At 43.8% G+C, this 20,039-nt stretch overlaps 1 protein-coding gene across 1 annotated transcript; it reads right to left on the bottom strand.

Moving 5' to 3' along the window:
* Positions 1-6,920: 6,920 nt before the first annotated feature.
* DRD5 (dopamine receptor D5) lies at positions 6,921-8,381 on the bottom strand. The gene has a single exon (XM_074991726.1). It carries the CDS (start codon positions 8,379-8,381, stop codon positions 6,921-6,923), a length of 1,461 nt encoding a protein of 486 aa, XP_074847827.1.
* Between the last annotated feature and the right edge of the window lie 11,658 nt (positions 8,382-20,039).

Below are 20,039 nucleotides of genomic sequence, written 5' to 3'. Positions count from 1 at the left end.
AAATGCACTGAGCAATGTCCTTGGCCTTTCAGACTCACCGGTCCAATACAGTAAACAGCCAATCCACACAACCAACTTTCTCCGTACCCCCAATTCAAATGCCCCACGTACAACTTGGTCCAGTCCGTGAGGGCACTGACACCTTCCGCTGATGCATTCCCTCATGGAACCTGAAACAATGTCACCTTTGTGCTGGTCCAGCGTTCTGCTTGCTCCCTGCCAGCTACCCTACCGGCCATCTACCAGTTGCACCTGCCATCCGTCCGTCCACTGCTCCTCCTACCAGCTGTGCTGTCTGATGTGGGTTTGGCCCGAGGCAAAACCCTGTGTTTTCAGCTCTCAGCATCTGCAAAGTAGAGTCTCATAAAAACATACAAACACTAGGATTCAGCTCTATCTTTTAAGAGGTGGGGAGGGCTAGTTAAACCAGGCTTATAGCTATACGGCCAAGGCTTAGGCAGGGCCAGAGCACTCAGCTGGTTCAACCCATACCTCTTCCCTTCTGCTTTACACTGCTTTAAACCAGGGGAGCCCTGCGCAATCCATGTCTTATGCAGTTATGACGACTGCCCTGTCCCCCACAACGACTTGGAGCATTGCTGAGATTTCACAATTCTTATACTGAGTGCTAGCATAAATTGTGATTTTACAACAACATGTTTACAAGAGACAAAAGCTCATTGCTTCCTTGCTACCCATCAGGCTTTGTTTGCAAGGTATCACATATGCACACCTTTGCATTCTCATGTAAATGATCTCTGGGAGATACATTCCTCCAAGCCTTCAGCAGCACTGAGCTTCTGCTGGCACATTCCTTACACTTATGCTCCAAAATATCTGTTAGTGTATTAGGCACCACACAACTTCTTGTTGTTTTTGAAGGTAATTAAGTATTTGAGAAACCTGCACTGGTCTTTTACGCTGGTGATTAAAGGATGTGTCAGTCCAAGTTCATAGGAACACTTCAGCTCATGATGGAAGAGTGCATTGTGTAGTTATGAAGACAATAGGCACACAACCCACATTTTCAAACACATATGTAAACACACACACACACACACACACACCCCTACCTGTGACATGGTTTGGCAGGAAATGCTGTACGTCATAATGACTGTTGTAGCTCACTAAATTCCAGAACTGAACAGGCACTGGATTACTCCTACATGTCCTGTAGGCCCCTGAACCAAATTAAAGAATGGGAGGAGAATATACGTTATGTTTTACCAACACTGCCACACAGGAGCAATGTTCATGGGTCTGGAGGATTAGGATAGGGAAATGGGAATCTGTAGGGAAATATGGGAGAAGCATGCAGCTCTGCACAGAGCCAGGAGCAGAAGTGGATCAAGGGGGAGAGGCATAGCAGTGCTTACTTAAAAACCCTGCAGAATTTCCCACCAAAGCTGTTGACTTTTGAGCCAAGATTGATAGACTTGTTCCCACCAAACCATAAATGGCAATGAATAAACAGTGAAGCCTTTAGGCATGCCATCTGCCTTCCCTGCCACAAGCAGTTATCTCCCTACAGTCCTTGTAAAGAGGTTTCTTCTCCTTTACTCACATCCCATGGCTGTCCCAAGGAAGAGTGACAATTTTGCAGTGACCAGAAGATGAAGAGGCCAGGTCCTGCCCTGGGTAAAAGCAGGGGAGAGAGGTGCTCATGAGCACCATAGAAGGGGAATGCAGCAGAGCAAGAAGCAGCACTGTGCTGTAATTTGCTCAGCATGATCTGCTCAAGAGACATACTCTTGTTACTATGCAGGAATAACAGAAGGCCCATGCACACACTACTGTGAACTGTCCCCCTTCCCCTGCCCACAATGTTTATTGACACACCTCTCACAATCATGCTTTTTTTCCTCCCTTTTCAGATAGCATTGCTTAAAAATGGGGGTGGGTTTCACTTAACGCCTATTGACTTCCATAGATCCAGAATTTTCCCCCCAGATGGATGGAGGAAGCAGATACATGCACACAGTGAGAAGATTTTGGTCCCTCCCCATGCATCTGCAATTTGATAATTGCTCTGGAGAGTGCACAAAGGCTCTGTACCCTTTTGCATGAAGCACTGATACACGACTGACCCCCTCTAAAGGCCAGGTATTTTATTTTGATAACTGACCTCCTTGATTTTGGAGTCAGTTTTCAGCACTGTTTTAAAAAACATAGAAAAAGGTTCTCAATACAAGTATGCATCAACTGCGGGTGGGTAGAAAGTGGTTTGATTGCAACAATAAAGAACACAACAAAAGCTGTGAGGATAACACACTGAACTAATTGCTTGTCAAAACAGAGGGAAAGTGCTGCATTCTATTTGCATCCCACTTGAGGAAAATTTTCTAAGCTCCTTTACCTCAGGAAAAAAATAGAACTTACAAAACCAACAGATCTTTTAGGGGTTGAATATTAGAGCAGTATTTACAGTGGTTTGCTGCTTTTTTACATAACAAGTTCCACATCTATACCACCTCTCCTAAGGACAACGTAAAAATTAAGGAGATCCTTGTGTAGTTTTTTTTTTTTTTAATTTGCTTAAAGAGTAAACATTCTACTGCTGATGATTTACCAGTCTTTGAAATGAACCTCATACTAGGCCCATGACTGAAGGCCCGCTCATTTGACTGAGGCTTATGCAGTTGTAATTTAATAGTGATAAATATTTCAACATAAGACATTTTTACCACTCTACAGATCAATAACTGATAGACATAACACGATAGAAACTGACGATAACCCTGCAATTTTGAAGCCCGCCTATCAAACTGAACTGGGATTACTAAACATACATCAAAGTGAAAGCCAAATATATTATACTTTTCAATTACCGCAGCATCTTAGTGCAACAAAAATGTTTGAATGGGTACTGAGGTGATTAGGTACCTCTTATAGACCTAGAAGTCTAATATAAAATACTTAGAAGCACGTGAAAGGAACTAACCAACACCATTTCTGCAGTCAAGGACTATATATGTCAGAAGTCTTTGACCAGGTCAATAATGTAGTGAATAAAGGAGATCCAAATGGATATTAATACACAGAGAGATTGGGAACGTCCAACCACTCTAACGAAAGGCACATTCAACGGAATACATGTTATGCAAATTAAAATAATGATAAAAGGAATGAGTTTCATCCAACATTCAGACTTTGGAACTCATTGCCACAAGTTATCACCGAAGCTAAAAGCTTAAGAGTCTGAAAGGATTAGAGATTTATACGGACAAAAATATCCAATTACAACAGTAATTTAAAAATACACAAGAGCTTTGGAAAGAAACTTGAGAGTTTTGAAGCAGAAACCACTGTACATACCAGGGGCTAGGAGGAAATGGTCTCCATGGTAACTTACCCCACAACTGCCTATGGCAGGGTTTCTTCCTCAGAAGGAGCTAGTTTTAATCATGGTGTGAGACAGGATAGTGGGCTGGAGGAAGCCCTGATTTAATCCACAACGGCAATTCCCAATATTCTATTAGGCTGTGTCTACACAGCCCCCTCCCTTCCCAAAGGGGCATGGTAATGAGCAAAGGGAGATATTTAAAGGAGGCATACATTTAAATATCATGTGCCTCATTTGCATATTCCTACTAGATTTTGCTTCCAGATAACCCCTTCCGGAAGCTACAGAGCCATGTAGATGGGGCCCTTCCGGAAGAAATCCCCCCGTTCCGAAAGTACTCTTATTTGTGAAACATTTGAGGTGCTGCTTTTGAAACATGAACTGGCTGAGTAGACGTGGGCACTTCGAAGTAAACCCCTGGAAATTCCTTTATTCCCAGATTATCTGGGGTGTATTTCAAAGTGCCCATGTCTACATGGCCAGTCTGCGTTTCGAAAGCACCACTTTCAAAGCACGACTGTCCGCTATTATGCTAATGAAGCACTGCATATTCATATCAGTGCCTCATTAAACAGTTCTGATCCCTGTCATTTACATGCCCCTTCCAAAAGGGAGGAGTAGTGTAGCCATGTCCTATGTCTTTTTGCCCTATGCTATACAGACTTCACAGGCAAGACCAGCATTTCTCAAATGGGGGGTCCTGACCCACAAGGGAGCTGCTGGAGAAGAGCCCAAGGCTATTTTAGTGGAGTCATGGTACTGCCCCTCTCCCCTTTATTTCTGTGCTGCTTTCAGAGCTGTGCAGCTGCAGAGTGGCAGCTTTTGAATGGGCGCTGAGCTCCGAAGGTAGCCCCATCACTAGCAGTGCAAAAGTACGGGTGGCAATACCATACTCTGTCACCTCTATTATTCCCTTGCTTCCTTCAGAGCTGAGTGGCCAGATATTGGAGACTAAATGACTGAGAGCCCGCTCTGCATGTAGCTGCACGTAGATAAGGTTGGGGATAGCATGCCATGCTGTCCTTCCTCCTGCACTGCTGCTGGTGGCTTTGCCTTCAGAGCTGAAGGCAGCACCAGCATGAGCAGCAGTGCAGAAGTAAGAGTAGTATTACTACAGACCCTCCTACAATATCCTGGAGTTCCCCTCCTCCTCCCCACACCCCATCCCCATTCTTTTTTGAGTCAGGACTCGTATAATTATAACACTGTGACATTTCAGATTTAATAGTAACAGAGAGGTAGCTGTGTTAGTCTGTACTCCAGTAAAACTAGAGAGCAGAAATGTAGCACTTTAAATCATGAAATATACAATTTTTTAAAACCTATGACCATTAAATTTACCCAACTGGATCATGAATTTGGTAGGACCCTACTGATCACATTCAAGAGACTACAGCTTTCCAAAACTAGATCCACCATATCCTAATCCAGAGGTTCTCAACCTGCGACCTTGCAGCCCATTCAATGCACAGCTACAGCACATGACACCCTCAGGGGGACACACAATATTGGATGCAACCTACATTACATATTGTGGACCATATATGTAGCACACAGTGGTAAATAGGTTGAGACCTACTGCCTTAACCCAAAGGCAAGCTGAGGAGGATAGGAATAGAGACCTGCAAGCAATAGAAAGATCCATCCTCAGGTTACATCTACACTACAGTGATCTGTCGACAGAAGTTACCCTCAAAAGATATTTTCTGACAAAACTGCTGTCGACAAATCGTGGCCACACATGAAAAAGGATTGCTCTGTTGATCCACTCTATTGACAGAAGGTGGCTGGACTGCCGTGTTGAGAGAGCAGCCAAATGGCCAACTAGATGCACAGCAGACGGGGCTGCCTGGTGACCTGGAAGCCCTGTCTATCGACAGAGGGCCCTCTGGAGCGTCCAAATGGTCTTCTTGTCAACAGGTACTGTTGAGCAAGGCATTCAACAAAAATGCTAAGTTCTCTCAAGAGTATGTCGACAGAATGCATTTAGTGTGGATGTTCCATGAGTTCGGTCAACGAAACCCCGGTTTTGGTCGACAAAACTATTGTAAACATAGCTTCAATGAGTAACAGAGAATGTGAAAACAAATATCTACATAACCAGTTAAAGTCAAATAGTACACTAAAAATACAGCATATATGAACAAGGTCCGATTGCTAAATCCTTAGACTGAGCCAAACTCCTACTGTCTTCAGAAGTGCTGCCCGAATAAGGATTCTGAGATTACGACTGAAATCAAATGATAACTGGCTTATATGAACTCTTCAAACTTTAGAAACTGGAAAATTAGCAATCACACTAAGACAAAACGCAAGTGTTATTCATAAAACAAAGCCAACTTTTAAAATTGCATTTTAATATTAAATTTACTCTGATAAATTGCCTGGGAAATAATAACTCACTTCCATTTTCTGAGCAGATATGCTTTAGAATGCTTCTAAAATAATATACCTAACTATTCTAAAACATTCTAATAATACTCCATTGTGCTTGGAATGATTTAATGTTTTCCAAATCTGTATTAAAGTCTTCTAAATTGTAACTCATTAAATACTTTTGACATTTTAAAAGTTTGAATTAAAGATTCAGCAACAGAGAAGATTGTGGTTTGTAATTCAACAGCAGCACTATCATGCATCTGCGCATTTGTGAGAGCTCACTACCACTATAAAACCTAGCAGTAACCCTGAGTGACTGACTATTGCTATTGTTTTCTAAAATAAATTATAAAACATACTATTCTGTGCACATCATCAAAAGTAGAATTTCTTTTTACTTACTATTGTCTTACAAGATCACTCAGGTTTAGAATTAAATTTAAATATTTTGTGTTTGATCTTTTAGCTACAGAAAATCCCATGACTAATAAAAGGACTAATTCATTAGAAGGGAACAAAAAAATGTAAACAATCTAGCTGTGAGTACAAGTATCAAAAAGAACTAGTGTAATATCAGGTTTTCCTTGCATGCGCTGGTTTAATGCAAAACATCCTTTTTCAAAAAAGTAACTTTAATCATTCAAGTAGAAATACTAATTAAGGAAAAATAACCCCATGCTTGATAACCTTTATTATCATCTTCAAGACAGGCAAGGATATCAAAGGCAATAATATTGCCTAGGAAAACAGGACTTATACAGAAGCTGTTTTGAAGGAAACAGAAACAAACATATTTAAATAATTCAAAATACTCCAAACCTCAGCTCCAAAAGAAAAATTAAAAACAAAAAACACAAGAACTGGACAATCTAAGAATTTTTAGTGATCATGTCATGTTGAGTCATGATACAGTACTTTATGCTTTGAGAGCACTTTCCATCTTCAGAGCTTTTTACAGTTATTAACTGATCATAATCATCTTGCAGGGCTGATTTAACTTCCTAATCCCCCCTCAGTTTTGGGTGGGGGTTAAATTAAGTTTGTTTTATCTTCTCTGTGTGGCAATTTATAAATCCTGAAACTGCTAGACACAGTTGGAGTGAACTGTCTTACCCAACTACAGTTTAGAGTCCCATAATCTTTTCATTCTCTGTTTATAATGCACAATCCAGTAAAAGCAGATGGGGTGGCATGAAATTTAATGTAAAGCAGTTGTAGTAAAGGGTGTTATTTTGTCCAGGGTGATCTCCCCCTCACAGTCCAGCTCACACACACAATCTGTGGCAATCTCCTGGTCAGGGAAGATCTGGGACATCCTGTCAAAAGGATCATCACAACCAACCACATTAGGGATCATGTTGACATAAGCAGTCACTATTTCCTTATGGAAAAGGGTGTCTTGATTGTAGGAGAGGAGTTCGTTACTTATATTGACAGTCTCCACTGGAGTGCTAGAGCAAAACTCACTACACCCTAAGAGGCTGGAGAAAACCTTCCTGAAGTCAGCATTGAAAGCGTAGATGATGGGATTAAGGGATGAGTTGGCCCAGCCAAACCAGACAAAAACATTAAAGGTGGTCTCACTGACACAGGGAAAGCCAGCATGTGGGTTGTTCGGGGGGCTCTCACAGAAGGGGACCATACAGTTCAGGATGAAGAAGGGCAGCCAGCAGCAGACAAAGACTCCCATGATAACTGAGAGGGTCTTCAAGACCTTGGTCTCTTTTCTGATAGAAGTCTTTAGGCTGCTGTGGTGGTGGCAGTCAACACGGTTGCTCCGGCAGCTCTGTGCATGCTCGGCTGCCCTCTCCAGGGAAGAGATCCTGCGGATTTGCACTTGGGCAATGCGGTAGATTCGGGTGTAGGTGACTAGCATGATGGCCACAGGGATATAAAAACTGATCAGCGAGGACGAGATAGCATAGGTCCTGTTGAGGCTGGAATCACAGCTCTCAGCCTGTCCCTCAAGGGTCTCATTGCTGCTGGGGGTCCCCTCAGAGGGTCTCATGACTGCTGTCCAGGTGGTGCTGATCCCTTCAGCCCAGGTGGTGCCAAATCCACCTCCACCAGCAGCAGCAACAACATCCCCACCTTTGTGCCAGTTCAGCTGGACAGGGATGAAGGAAATGAGGACAGACAAAGCCCAAGCCACGCTGATCATCACCAACGCCACCCGCTGGGTCATCTTCCTCTCGTACCTGAAAGGGCTGGAGATGGCCCAGTACCTGTCCACACTGATCACACAGAGGTTCAGAATGGAAGCGGTGGAGCACATGATGTCAAAGGCCACCCAGATGTTGCAGAAGGCCCCGAAGGGCCAGTAGCCGGCCACCTCAGCCACCGCCTTCCAGGGCATCACCAGCAGGGCAACCAAGAGGTCGGAGACGGCCAAGGACACGATGAAGATGTTAGTGACTTTGCTCCTCAGGTGCCGGAAGCGGATGATGGCCACACACACCAGCACGTTGCCGAACAGCGTCCAGAGGATCAGCAGGGACAGCAGGCTGCCAGCCACCATCTGCGCCGGGCCCGGAGCCCCTGGCGGCTCCCCTGCCCCCTCCCCGAAGCCCACCGCCGGCGGCCCCAGCTGCTGCAGCAGCAGCGCCAGCGGGAGCGGCTGGGAGAGCAGGGACCGATTCTGCTCTGGAGACTGGAGCATGGCTGGGTCCCTCGCCCCGGGCGGCTGCCAACACTCCTCCCGAGCGCCCGTCGCGGGGCCCCATTGGCTCCCAGGCCGGTCTCCGCCACCCGCTAGCGCCGTGCTGCGAGGCAGCGGCCGCCCCGGCTGCTGGCCCCTTCCCCGCAGAGGGCAGCGGGGCTGGCCCCTCCCTCCGTCTGCCCGTCCCCACAGCGCGCCTCAATGGGGCGGCTGCAGCGGGCGACCCTCCTGTCGCAGCCGCCTCCCGCTGCTCCTTGCGCTCCACCGGCTGCTGCCCCCACGGCTCCTCCCGGGGCTCCACGCTCTCCCTGCCCCGGCTCCTCCCGCTGCTCCGCGGTCTCCCTGCCCCGGCTGCTCTTGGCCCCCCGCCCCTCCGCGCTCTCCCCCGGCTGCTGCCCCACCGGCTTCTCCCGCTGCTCCGCGCTCTCCCCCGGCTGCTCCTGCCCCCGCTGACAGCACAGCGCAGCCCGGCCGGCCGTGGCACCGTCAGCCTCTCTTCGCCCGGCGCTGCGAAGCCCGCCCCGCGCCCGCTGTCCGGCTCAGTCCCCGCGCCGCTGGCGGGCTGCGGCTCAGCTCCGCGCGCTGCCGCTAGAGTGCCTGCGCTGCCCAGCCCCTGGGGGGTGCTGCGGGGAGCTGGGCATGCTCAGTAAAGGCGGGAGCCGGCCCAGGGCGCAGGGCAGCCACCACCAGCCGGGGCAGACCCTCCCCCACGGGCGCGGCTGCGGGCTCAGCCCCCGTCCTGGGCTTGTATCAGGTTCGAGGAAGCCCCTGGATAAACAAGATTCGGCGAAGCCCTGCCCTGGAGTCCGGGCGGCTGCAGAGGGGGGGGCTGAGGGCACCCTGCATGGAAGGTTCCCCCCCCCCCACACCCCAGTTGCATGGCTCCAAGCGGCAAGCGAGGGACGAGGCAGCGGGACAAGATTACCCACAATATTTAGAGCTGTATCTGAGCTAGATACGTCGGGCAGCTCAAGGGCTAATCGAAAGCAGCTTGCCCTGCACAGGGCTGGAGCCAGCAGCGCACATGGAACCACTGAAGTTGGGGTTTCTGAGAACAGTTTTTTTTTTTTTTTAAATAAAATTCAGGCACTAGCTTCCTAACATTATTCAAGAAACAAAATAATACACCACATTGCCTGCCTCCCCCTACCTTTTCCAGGCTAGCACTAGCCCTTCATCTTTCCTACAGTTTTGTTTGTTAGCCTTCTTGCAGGGAATACTTACAGATCCAAGGAGACTAGAAATATGTTTGGCCACCTGTACTTTCAGCCTACTCCAGAATTTTTAAGAGGTGATCCAAGATTTTTTTTTTTTTTTTAAAAGAGGGGGAGGGCTGATGTCCTTTTGGCTTCTTCCGGAGAAATGAGACTTGAAGGTTGTTTTATTTTAATAATTCTGGCCCTATAGCCTCCCTTAAAGACTGAAGTTTAACATATCCAAGCACCACAGCAAATGAAATCTAATCATGTGTCTTGGGTTTTCCCTAAAGTCCATCATTTTTGATACTTCTGCAAAAGTAGATACTGTACCCTCACTGAATTCCTTTCACTTGTGTAAAGTTAAGCCTACAATTGTTTTTTCCCCCAAGATCAAAGGTTTTACTAAGGAGTAAGTGATTTTCATTCAAGCAGTTTTTCTTAAAAAATAGATGCACCAAAACATTTTAAAGCAATTGGGGGAGGAGAAAAAAAAAATCTGTTGAAGACTGCATATTTAAGTTTCAGTTAAAAGCTGAGACAAAAATTCCACCATCCTTATCTAGAAAGAACATGAAAGACAAGACTTCATATACTTGATATTTCTGAAACAAAAGCAGAAGTAGTTTTGTGGGGAGGAGATTTAAAGAATAAAACAAGTAGTAGTTTAAGAAGAACCTGGAAATCTTAAACTGAAGGGAAGTGGTTTGGATTCAAGAGCTTCATTCTCTTCAGGTCATCTTTAAAAAAAGACCTAATTTTAATACAATACTGTATGTCATTTGAAACTGACATTTAATAGATAAAGACTATTTTTTAAAACTTTAGTGACCAAGAAGATTGAGTGTTACTTACACAAAGCATGCATGACTTACTACATCTTGCAAACTTTAGAGATGGTGAGCCTGAAAATAGTTTGCTAATTTGCATATCTGATTAATACATGTTCTCACGCCTACATCACACACACACACACACCCCCACGCACCCACCCACCCACCCACCACTCAGGTCGTTCAGCTACAATGGTGGGCATGTATGTTATGAATGAGGAGAAATGTCTCCAATAAAAGGTTAGTATAAGTGCCCTATATCCTAGTGGAACTTAGGACAAAACACTTGGACTTAAGGTTTAAAAATATTCTTCACTCACTGACAATTTGCCATACAGAAAACTAACAAGCACGAAAAATGGAGTCCAGACATTACAGAAGATTGGAGGTAAGAATGAACTATCCAGCAAAACAAGTCAGTGCTGGCAAATTAAAAAGCCACATGAATTAAATTAGCATTAGCTGCTCCCTTCCTGGGTCACACTCACAAAAGGTAAAGAAGGGAGTCTTTCTTAGCCATTCACACGCTCAGAGTCTTTTGAGTCAAGGTTTGGATTCAAGAGCTTCCCTCATCCCATCATTCCTGTGTAAGATTCCCCCCTCCCCCTCCCCAGCCCCCAGAAAAACCCACGCACACAGAACATATTAATAGAACATGCATCTGAGACTAGGTACCTTGCACCTCAAAGGTCATAAGCATGAGGAAGCCCATAGGTACTAGAGTAGAAGAAGCACCTGGTAAGAAGAGCCTCAATGACCCTGGCTCCTTTTTACTTCAATGGAGACTCAGGGAACAGGGCTAGTGGACAGGAAAGAGCTGAAATCAGAGTTCATCTACAGGCTCTGCTTGTCCTCTCCCACAGCTACAACTGCATCTTGAAGAGTTCCCCCCAGATCCACCCTACACAGTCTTGTTGTGCAATACAGCCTGTAGCATCTATGCTCCAAGGTCTGGCAGGAAAGGCGATGCACTAGCACACACCCCCTAGCAGAAAATGACAGAAACTAGTATCTCATCCCTATAGCCCTGCACTGATTCAAACTTGGTATCAGTGGACATCCACAGATGCTGGTACAAGATTGCAAATCTGCAGATGTCAGGCTTCTACTCATCCATGATTTCTGGTAAGTTTCCAGCAGGCCTGCCAATGGAGGACAACAGGGACAATTGGTCAAGGACTAGGGGGCCTCCAGCCACCACAAGCAGCTGCCAAAAGCTGCAGGCCCTTTAAATTGCCTGGGTGGACTTGCAGGACTCCTAGGCGTATGAAAGACAATACTAATGGCAAAGGCAGACAGATGGGTCTGTGGAAGCCCGGGCCACACCAACAGCTTGCTGGGCACCAGCCACTGCAAGAGAAGCACTCCCCAAAAGGCAGGTGGACCACATTTGCCGCGCTCATGCATGCATGAGTGGCCCACTGACTGCTCCGCCCTGGAGCCTGGAATTGCAGATGATAGGAAGACCTGGCCTATTTCTTTGCAGTTGGGAGTCTAAAACAAGGAATTTCTCAGGGAAAACAGGAGACATAATTCTGTCAAACTCATGATTAATGAAACAATATCAGAAAGTTGTTAGTTCTCCTCCCCAAAGCAAAAAAGCTCAGTTACTTTGCAGGCATAACATTTAAAACTGGCTATACCACTACAAACACCTCTCAAAGCAAGCTATGCCAAGTTAAAAAGTGACTATAAACAAATAAAACACATTGTGCTTGGTCCTATAATGAGTGTAAGGGACTGTATTTGATGACCTCTCAAGATTCATTCCAGTTCTATTATACTATGATGTATGTCAGGACAAAAACTAAAAAAGACAAAAGCACAAAATGCGATTAAACTAGCTCAAGACAAAGGGTAACTAGAAAATAGTCTACAAACATATTAGAAGCAATAGGGAGACCAAAGGAAAGGGTGGGCCTATTGCTCAATAAGGGGTGAAAAACAAAGTTTGGAAATGCCAGTAGCGGCAGTATGACTTTTGTTTCAGTTTTCATCAAAAAGGTCAGGAGTATTTGGACATCAAACAGTGAACACCAATGAAAGCGAGGTAGGCTCAGAGGCCAAAATAAGAACAGAACAAGTTAAAAATTGCTTAGACAAGACAGATGTTTTCAGGTCACCAGGGCCTGATGAAATACATCCTAGAACATACAAGGAGATGACAAAGCCATTAACAATTATCTTCAAAAAGTCATGGAAAAAATGGGAGTGATTTCAAAGGACAGGAAAAGGGCAAATACAGAATCAATTTATAAGAAGGGAAATGAGGACTAGCTGAGAAATTACAGACCACTCAGCATAACTTCAATAACCAGAAATATTATGGAGCAAATACTTTAGTGCTCTGTAGTAAGGAGATAGGCAACAGTCAGCATGGATTTGTCAAGATCAAGTTTCTAGCAGGTCACTTTCCATGGCAATAGCTGCCTGATGACCAGAGTTGTGGTACATTATAAGCTGCTGCAAAGCTCCTGCAACACCTTCTTTGAGCATTTAAGACTAGGATAAATACCTTTAGCACTTGTCAAGGCATAAAAGCAGTCCAGTAGCAATGTAAAGACTAACTAAATAATTTATTAGGTGATGAGCTTTTATGGGACAGACCCATTTCTTCGGATCGTAGCCATATCAGAACAGATTGTTCTGCTATAGCTATGATCTGAAGAAGTGGGTCTGCCCCACGAAAGCTCATCACCTAAAATTATTTTGTTAGTCTTTACAGTGCTACTGGACTGCTTTTTTGTTTTGATAGTATCTAGACTAGCACGGCTTTCTCTCTGCTACTTTACCACCTTTGTCCCCACTTCCCACTCCTATCATTTCAAGGGTGGCCCATTAAAGTTGCATCTCTTACTCAGAGAGACAGGTAGTTACAGAACATAAGAATTTAACTGAATGACTTTTGTGTTTCTCTTGAAGCATGGCATCCATTTTTGGTTTGTTAAATTGTGCTTCTGTCATACAGCTGAGAGATTGGAATCAATAATAATTACACTGGTTCAGAGAGAAGAGAATCTGTGCAGATCCTGGTTCAGGAAATTTGTCTAGCTCTTTCTATTCTTTAGTGTAGCAGAGCCCATATCCATTTCAGAACAGGCACCTAGAGCATTACAGAAAATATTTACTTAATACAGCAAACAGACGAGGTATGGCACTCAAATGCATACATACTAGCACCTGAGAAATTACTAATGATAGGAAGTAAAAAAATATATCAAGGTAGATACTCTGACGGCAGTTAAGATGTAAGAGGATTACATCAAAGACTTTCAAACACTTATGCAAAAGAAAGAGAAGATATATGAAAAGCTGTTAGGAGATATAGCACGTCTGTCGCCTATGTAAAGCATTTAGGCAGCTGCTTAAGTCCATTCTTTTTCAGCATAACAGTTAGTATATACTTAAATTAAGCATGTCTAACAGTCCATTGATTTCAGTGACACGTTTTAATATTTTTGTCCATCCCTTTCAAAAACCACACACTTGACTGCACAAGCAGGAGACTATTGAATGATTGGTGTGGTACCCCCCCTACAGCCTGGATGAGTACAGTACTTAAATACTGCATCCATTTCTGCTCTTTAAATATTAAGAAAGGGACATTAAAAGACCAGCTATGGAAATGATTGAAGAAAAAGCACCTTATGGTAAGACCTAGGAAACCCAATTCAATTCAAAGGAGGGTAGGAGGTTACAGCTTGATTACAGTACTGAAGTATCTATATGGGGAGAAAATTTCTGATAGTAGAGGAATATCTAGCAGACAAAGACAAGATTCAGCAGCTGGAAACAGAAGCTAGATACACTCAGTCTAAAGATAAAAATTGTAGCTTAACAGTGACCATAAGCTAACCACTGAAACAATTTACCTAGAGATATGATAGACTATCATCTGAAGTTTCTTTTTTGTTTTTTAAAAAGCAGATTTGGAGGTCTTCAAAAAAAAAAAAAAAAAAAAAGCACTTAAGCTCAGCCACAAGATATGGTCTTGATCCAGGAACTACTGAGTGAAATTTTTCACCTGTATTATGCAGAAGTGAGAAAGGATTATAGTGATCTCCTATTGCCCTTAAAATTGAGTGTTTTGCTGACCTGGGCCTGTGATGAGTAACTTTAATTTTTGCAATAGTGGAAGGAAATATCCTTGTCATCTTCCTAATTCTGTTAATGTAGGTCTCCTGCATTCAGTTGATTATGCTTCAAAGTTAAGTTTCATTTGTTGCCATCATATGTTGTTATTCATATAGGCTACATACACTACAGCAATCTGTCGACAGAAGTTACTGTAGGACGATATCTTCTGTCAATAGATCACGGCCACACACGAAAATGGATCACTGTCTATCCACTGTCTTGACAGTGTGGCTGCTCTCTCGACAGAATGGCCAACTATAGGCACATCAGACAGGGCTGCCTGGTGACCTGGAACCCCTGTCTGTCGAAGCACCTTGGGAGCATCCACAGATGCTTTTTTGTCCACAGATTCTGCCTTGTGGGGGAGAGGCAGAAGGCTGTCGACAGAACACATTTTTAGTGTGGACAGGTTGTGAGTTTAGTCAACAAAATGCTAGTGTAGATGTAGCTATAGAGACAGATCTCACTCTACATATAACCTCTCATCAAAACTAATTCTTGGTAAAGGATTGGGTTTGTGACATCTGTGCTTTTTTGTTGTAGTAAACAAAGTGAGCCAATATTGGTCACTGTTTATAAACAGACCAGGGAGGGATCCTACAAGATGCTGATCCTCCAATGATCAGAGAGTGATTTCAGAATGGGAGTTCTGGGCATTATGGATGATCGGTACCTGATGTGAGGTACTTTGCTCCTCCTGGGACAGGATCCTATGCAAGAAGGAGAACCAAATAAAGATAAGAGGACACAGGAGGAAATTGAAACCAAGAGGAAAGGAAGGCTGGCTTTCGTAAGCATGCATTTTCTAGAAAACATTTATTCGTGTTTGCTTATTATAATTCTACGTAATGTATTGGCTTTTATAATCAGGCGTGTCCAACCCACGGCGCTGGACAGCTGGTAATTCGGCCCCACAAGATCGTAAACTTAACATTATTATGTGATTTATTATATATATTTTATATGTGGCCCAAGACAATTCCTCTTCACTCAATGCAGCCCAGGCAAGCCAAAAGGTTGGACACCCATGCTCTAGAGTAAGTGTAGTTAGCAGAAGTATGGAGATTAGTAATGAAAGGCTTCAGAAGAGTGGTGAGTTTTAAGACAGGATGAGGGATGCATTTTGTAGGAAACTTTTTCCCTAGACACTAATAAGAGAATTTCTCTTAAATCTTTTAGTTTTTCTATCCCACTGTAAATACACCACAGCAATAGCTAACCTAAGTAGCTATGTAAATCAGATTTTATTTAGACACTGACAATTTTAATAGTCTGAGCAACTTCAGTGTAAAACCCAGAGCCAGGTCTTCAATGGTTTTTTTGGCGCCTCAGATTATCACGGACAATCTGCTCAGGACTGTTCCACGATACAAAACGAAGACCGTCCCCAGTTTTCAGATCTCAGTCTAACAAGTGGAGGAGATATACTTGCAAACTGAAGCAGAATGAACAGTCATTTCATACACTTAGTTTCACCCTCTTTTCATACACTAAGTCAAACACAGCAAACAACCCTCCCTATGAAGTACTCCTTATCTTGGACCTTCTGTCTAAATATCAGCAAAAAAATGCCACCTCAGAGATGACAAAGTTGTTGATTTTCTCCTCTCCCATTTCTCCCACAAATGGAAACCAACCCACCTGTTCAGAATGTATATTTGTAACAGTGGGAGTGATTAAGTTTTAACATGGACTATAGGAAATGAGAAGTGCTCTTCATTGTTTCATATTTTATTGAGTCTGCAGTCAGCCAATGAGCTCAGTCCTTGGTTCCCAGTCCAGCCACCTTGAACTATTCTGAAAGCACAGAGCAGACAAAGTTGCTTGAAAGGGAAGCCAAGAATCCCCCCACTGAAGGAGCATGCTGGTAGCCTAAAGCTGCCTAAAAAGGGCTTGACAACAACACCTTCTTCCCTCTTCTAGGAAGGTGACTATGGCATTCTGTATGCAGTCCAGGGCAGTGAAGTGTTGCCATCCATGCCTTGCAACCCTGGGGGACTCACCGGTAACTACCAACTTTATTTATTCACAATCAGCCCACATGTCACACTGAGTGTTTCTGTATAGCCCTAAGCCTGGTTCAGCAGTTCTGACCTCAAACAGGATGTGAGCAGCCCATCAGCCACACTTCTTCAGCTGTCTTAGTTACTACATACATGGTGACCCAAACACTCCCAGTTGTGAATTTTCCCTTCCCCACAAAACAAGAAGTGCCCTGAAATATCAGTGGGCTAGACAATGCATGTTTAATGCTACTTTAGTTGGAGGTACCAAAAAATTCACAACACTTCATTAATTTTAATTAAGAAATAAGAAGTTTAAATACAAAGATATACATGCGCTCACTTAGAATCTAAGCTGTTAAGTCAAATGATTGCAAGATAAAATGCTTTCTAGTAGTAACATTTGAAATAGACTTGGTTCAAGGTGAGGTCCTTATCTCATATTCCCAACAACATTGCTAACCAAATTCTCACCAAAGGATTCTCTCCCCAAAAATCTAAAGGGCCGGTTTGATTTGTCTTCTATGTTGACAGACCAAGAGAGAAAAAATGCCTGGGGTGGTTTCTCCCCACCCTTCACTTTTACAGTCAAATCCATGTCACAGAAGGACTGATGTGAGAGTTATCCCTCAATTTATTCAATCAGTAAGGTAAGCAACAGGAGGTTTTGGGGTTTTTTTGGCAGGGGAATACCACCGTGCTCCCCTCTGTATGCTGAAATGCAGAACTACCTTGTTCTCTTGCTGTCTCAAGAACCCGTTTTTCTAGTTACACGTACATTGAGGTGAGCATGCATTTCTTTGTTCAAGACAGACGCACTTAAACATTCCTGCTTAATGAGGGATACGTGGGTTTGAATGTGTTCTGTCATTCAGGGGGCATTAATAACTTTTACATATAATGTTGGTACATAGATTTTATTGGCAAGTTATTAGTTTTCAAATAGACCTCACAAGGCATATTTTGTACAGTGGTAACTGTGCACAGGGTGTAAATAGGGATTCAGTTGGTCCCAGCAGCTTATCAAAGATAGAGGCAGGCCAGAGGCAAGCTGGGTAGGGGAGTAGGAGCTGGAACATACTGTGCTCTCCCTGATTTTCAGCTACCCCTACAAAATTATTGTAGCAGAGATAATTTAGAGCAGCAATTAGGCTGTTCAAAGCACTGAACCAAAAAGTGTGACAATCTTTGTACAAACCCTCTAACTCGTCAGATTTGCTGCCATAATGTCGCTATACTTTTCACGGACTTGCACATCCTAGGACTAAGTTTTACCATTCAGTTTTGCCATTCACCATTATTTTTGGGTTCTAACCTTGTTTGTTTCAGAAAAAGAGAGAGACAACATAACTGCTGATGGTTGAAATCATCTCTGAACCAAGCAATATTAAACTCCTGCTCCTTTTTCACGTTGCTTTACGACTCTGGACTGACACTTAAAAATCAAGTGCTCCTTTAAACTCAGAGCCGGTCTTCATTCTGCTCTTTGAATGAAGACCAACAGAGGAGAAAAATCCTTGGTAACTACACATTGGTTTTAGGAAATGATCTGTTATGTTTGCTTTTCATTAGCAATACTTCCTGCACGTGCAAGGCAGCATTCAAATTCATCTTGCATGCCTGTTCCCCCCATCTGCATCTCTGGTCCCCCACCCCTTCTGCCATCCTGCACCTCACAGATGGTGCCACTGTCTGGTCCAGCCCGCTGCCCAGGGCTCTTCCCTCCTCACTTGCAAGCTGCGGCTCTGAAGCTGAGACGGGCAGAGCCCAGGGCTGTTTCCAGCCAAGCACAAGGAAGGGCTGTCCCCATTCACACTTACACACACACCCTACAGGTAGCAATGGCAGTTTAGCTTGGGCTCCCAATGCACATGGACATGGCAACAGCATGGGATCGGGAAGCCCAGCCCGAGATGCATGGATCAGCCCAGCACTCACCCCTTCCTGGAGCAGGGGGTAGAGCATGCAGCACAGGAGAAGGGATTAACCCCCTAGCTCCTGAAGCTGCCTGCCCTGGCCAGGGTAGGGGCTAGCACAAACAAACAAACAATCTAGAGAGATAATGGGATAGCCCTTGCAACTTACCAGAACTGTACCCATGATTATGTTGTGCCCAGGATAATCACCTCACTTGCCCCACACTCATTATGGTCCTGCCCCCATCTCTTACAAGAGGAGAAGAAAGAAAGAGGTGGGGGCACTGCACAAGGCAGTGGAACAGGTGGCAGAATTGGACCCTTAGTACATCAGATAAATATGTTCATTAAACCTACCCACTATTTTAGCCAGACAATGAAAAGCAACACCTTTGTGAATCAACTGTCATCTCACATTCAATAAATGTTGATCTGAAAAGAAGTTTTCAAACCAACAGATGAGAAAATGAATACGCCTAAATAAGCTTGCTGCGTACAACCAGTCATTATTCATGCAAATATTGTGTAGCTGCATTCAGCCAAGAATGCAATTGCAGATCAAAACATGCATGTTTTGTGAAGTAATCTTTTGTGACAGTCTCTAGCAATTATACATAACAATGCCATCTAGCTCTTAATGTCCTTTTGCTTCAGAGTAATTTGAAGGTACTTTATTGTCATATTTACTAGTTAAAACATTTGTCTAACGGACACTAACTCAGATTTTTAGCAAAAACAAGGATTACTGTCTTGTATGACAGAGTCAGGCCTAAGAGGTTTAATACTCATTTGTCACCTGCCAATAATACACAAGTAAGGCATACACCTTTCTTGAATTACTTAGTCCGCTAGTAACAGAGAGAAAGCCATGCTAGTCTATATACTATCAAAACAAAAAAAGCAGTCAAGTAGCACTTTCAAGACTAACAAAATAATTTAGAGCTCTCATGGGACAGACCCACTTCGTGGGACATACCCACTTCTGGTCTGAAGAAGTGGGTCTGTCCCACAAGAGCTCTAATTTATTTTGTTAGTCTTGAAAGTGCTATTTGACTGCTTTTTTGTTTTGATAGTCCACTAGCTGTATATACTATTCTGTTAGTATAACATCCCCACCTAGTGGTTTTCAAACAAGCCTGATTTTTGTCAGTTTTAATTTATACTCACTAAGTAACCCATGCAATTTAGTCACATACTTAAGTACCTTGTTAAATTTTACATCTGAGTACAGGTTAAACTTCTCTAGTCCAGCATCCTCAGAACATGACTGATGCCAAACTAGAGAATTTGCCTAACTACAGGAAGTCAATATTGTTTAGCATCAGTACCAATGCTTCCACTACTTATTGAGCTCTTACCTCTAGTTTCTCTCTCAATGTCTTCTAAGTAATAGTACTTAGTACATGGAAAGCTGGGACTGATGGCTATAAAACGTAATGGGACCATGGGAAACTTGGTAACACCCACGATAAGTGGACATCCAGCTAACCAAATCATGCTGGACCACAGATGTTGCTGGATCAAAGAAGTTCAGCCTCTAGTCCCTTTGAAATCACGTGCTTAAGTATTCACT

This window comes from Carettochelys insculpta, chromosome 4, assembly GCF_033958435.1.
Source record: "Carettochelys insculpta isolate YL-2023 chromosome 4, ASM3395843v1, whole genome shotgun sequence".
Lineage (NCBI taxonomy): Eukaryota > Metazoa > Chordata > Testudines > Carettochelyidae > Carettochelys > Carettochelys insculpta.
Note: the sequence above shows the minus strand (reverse complement) of the source record. Positions and strands in the feature narration are given on the sequence as shown.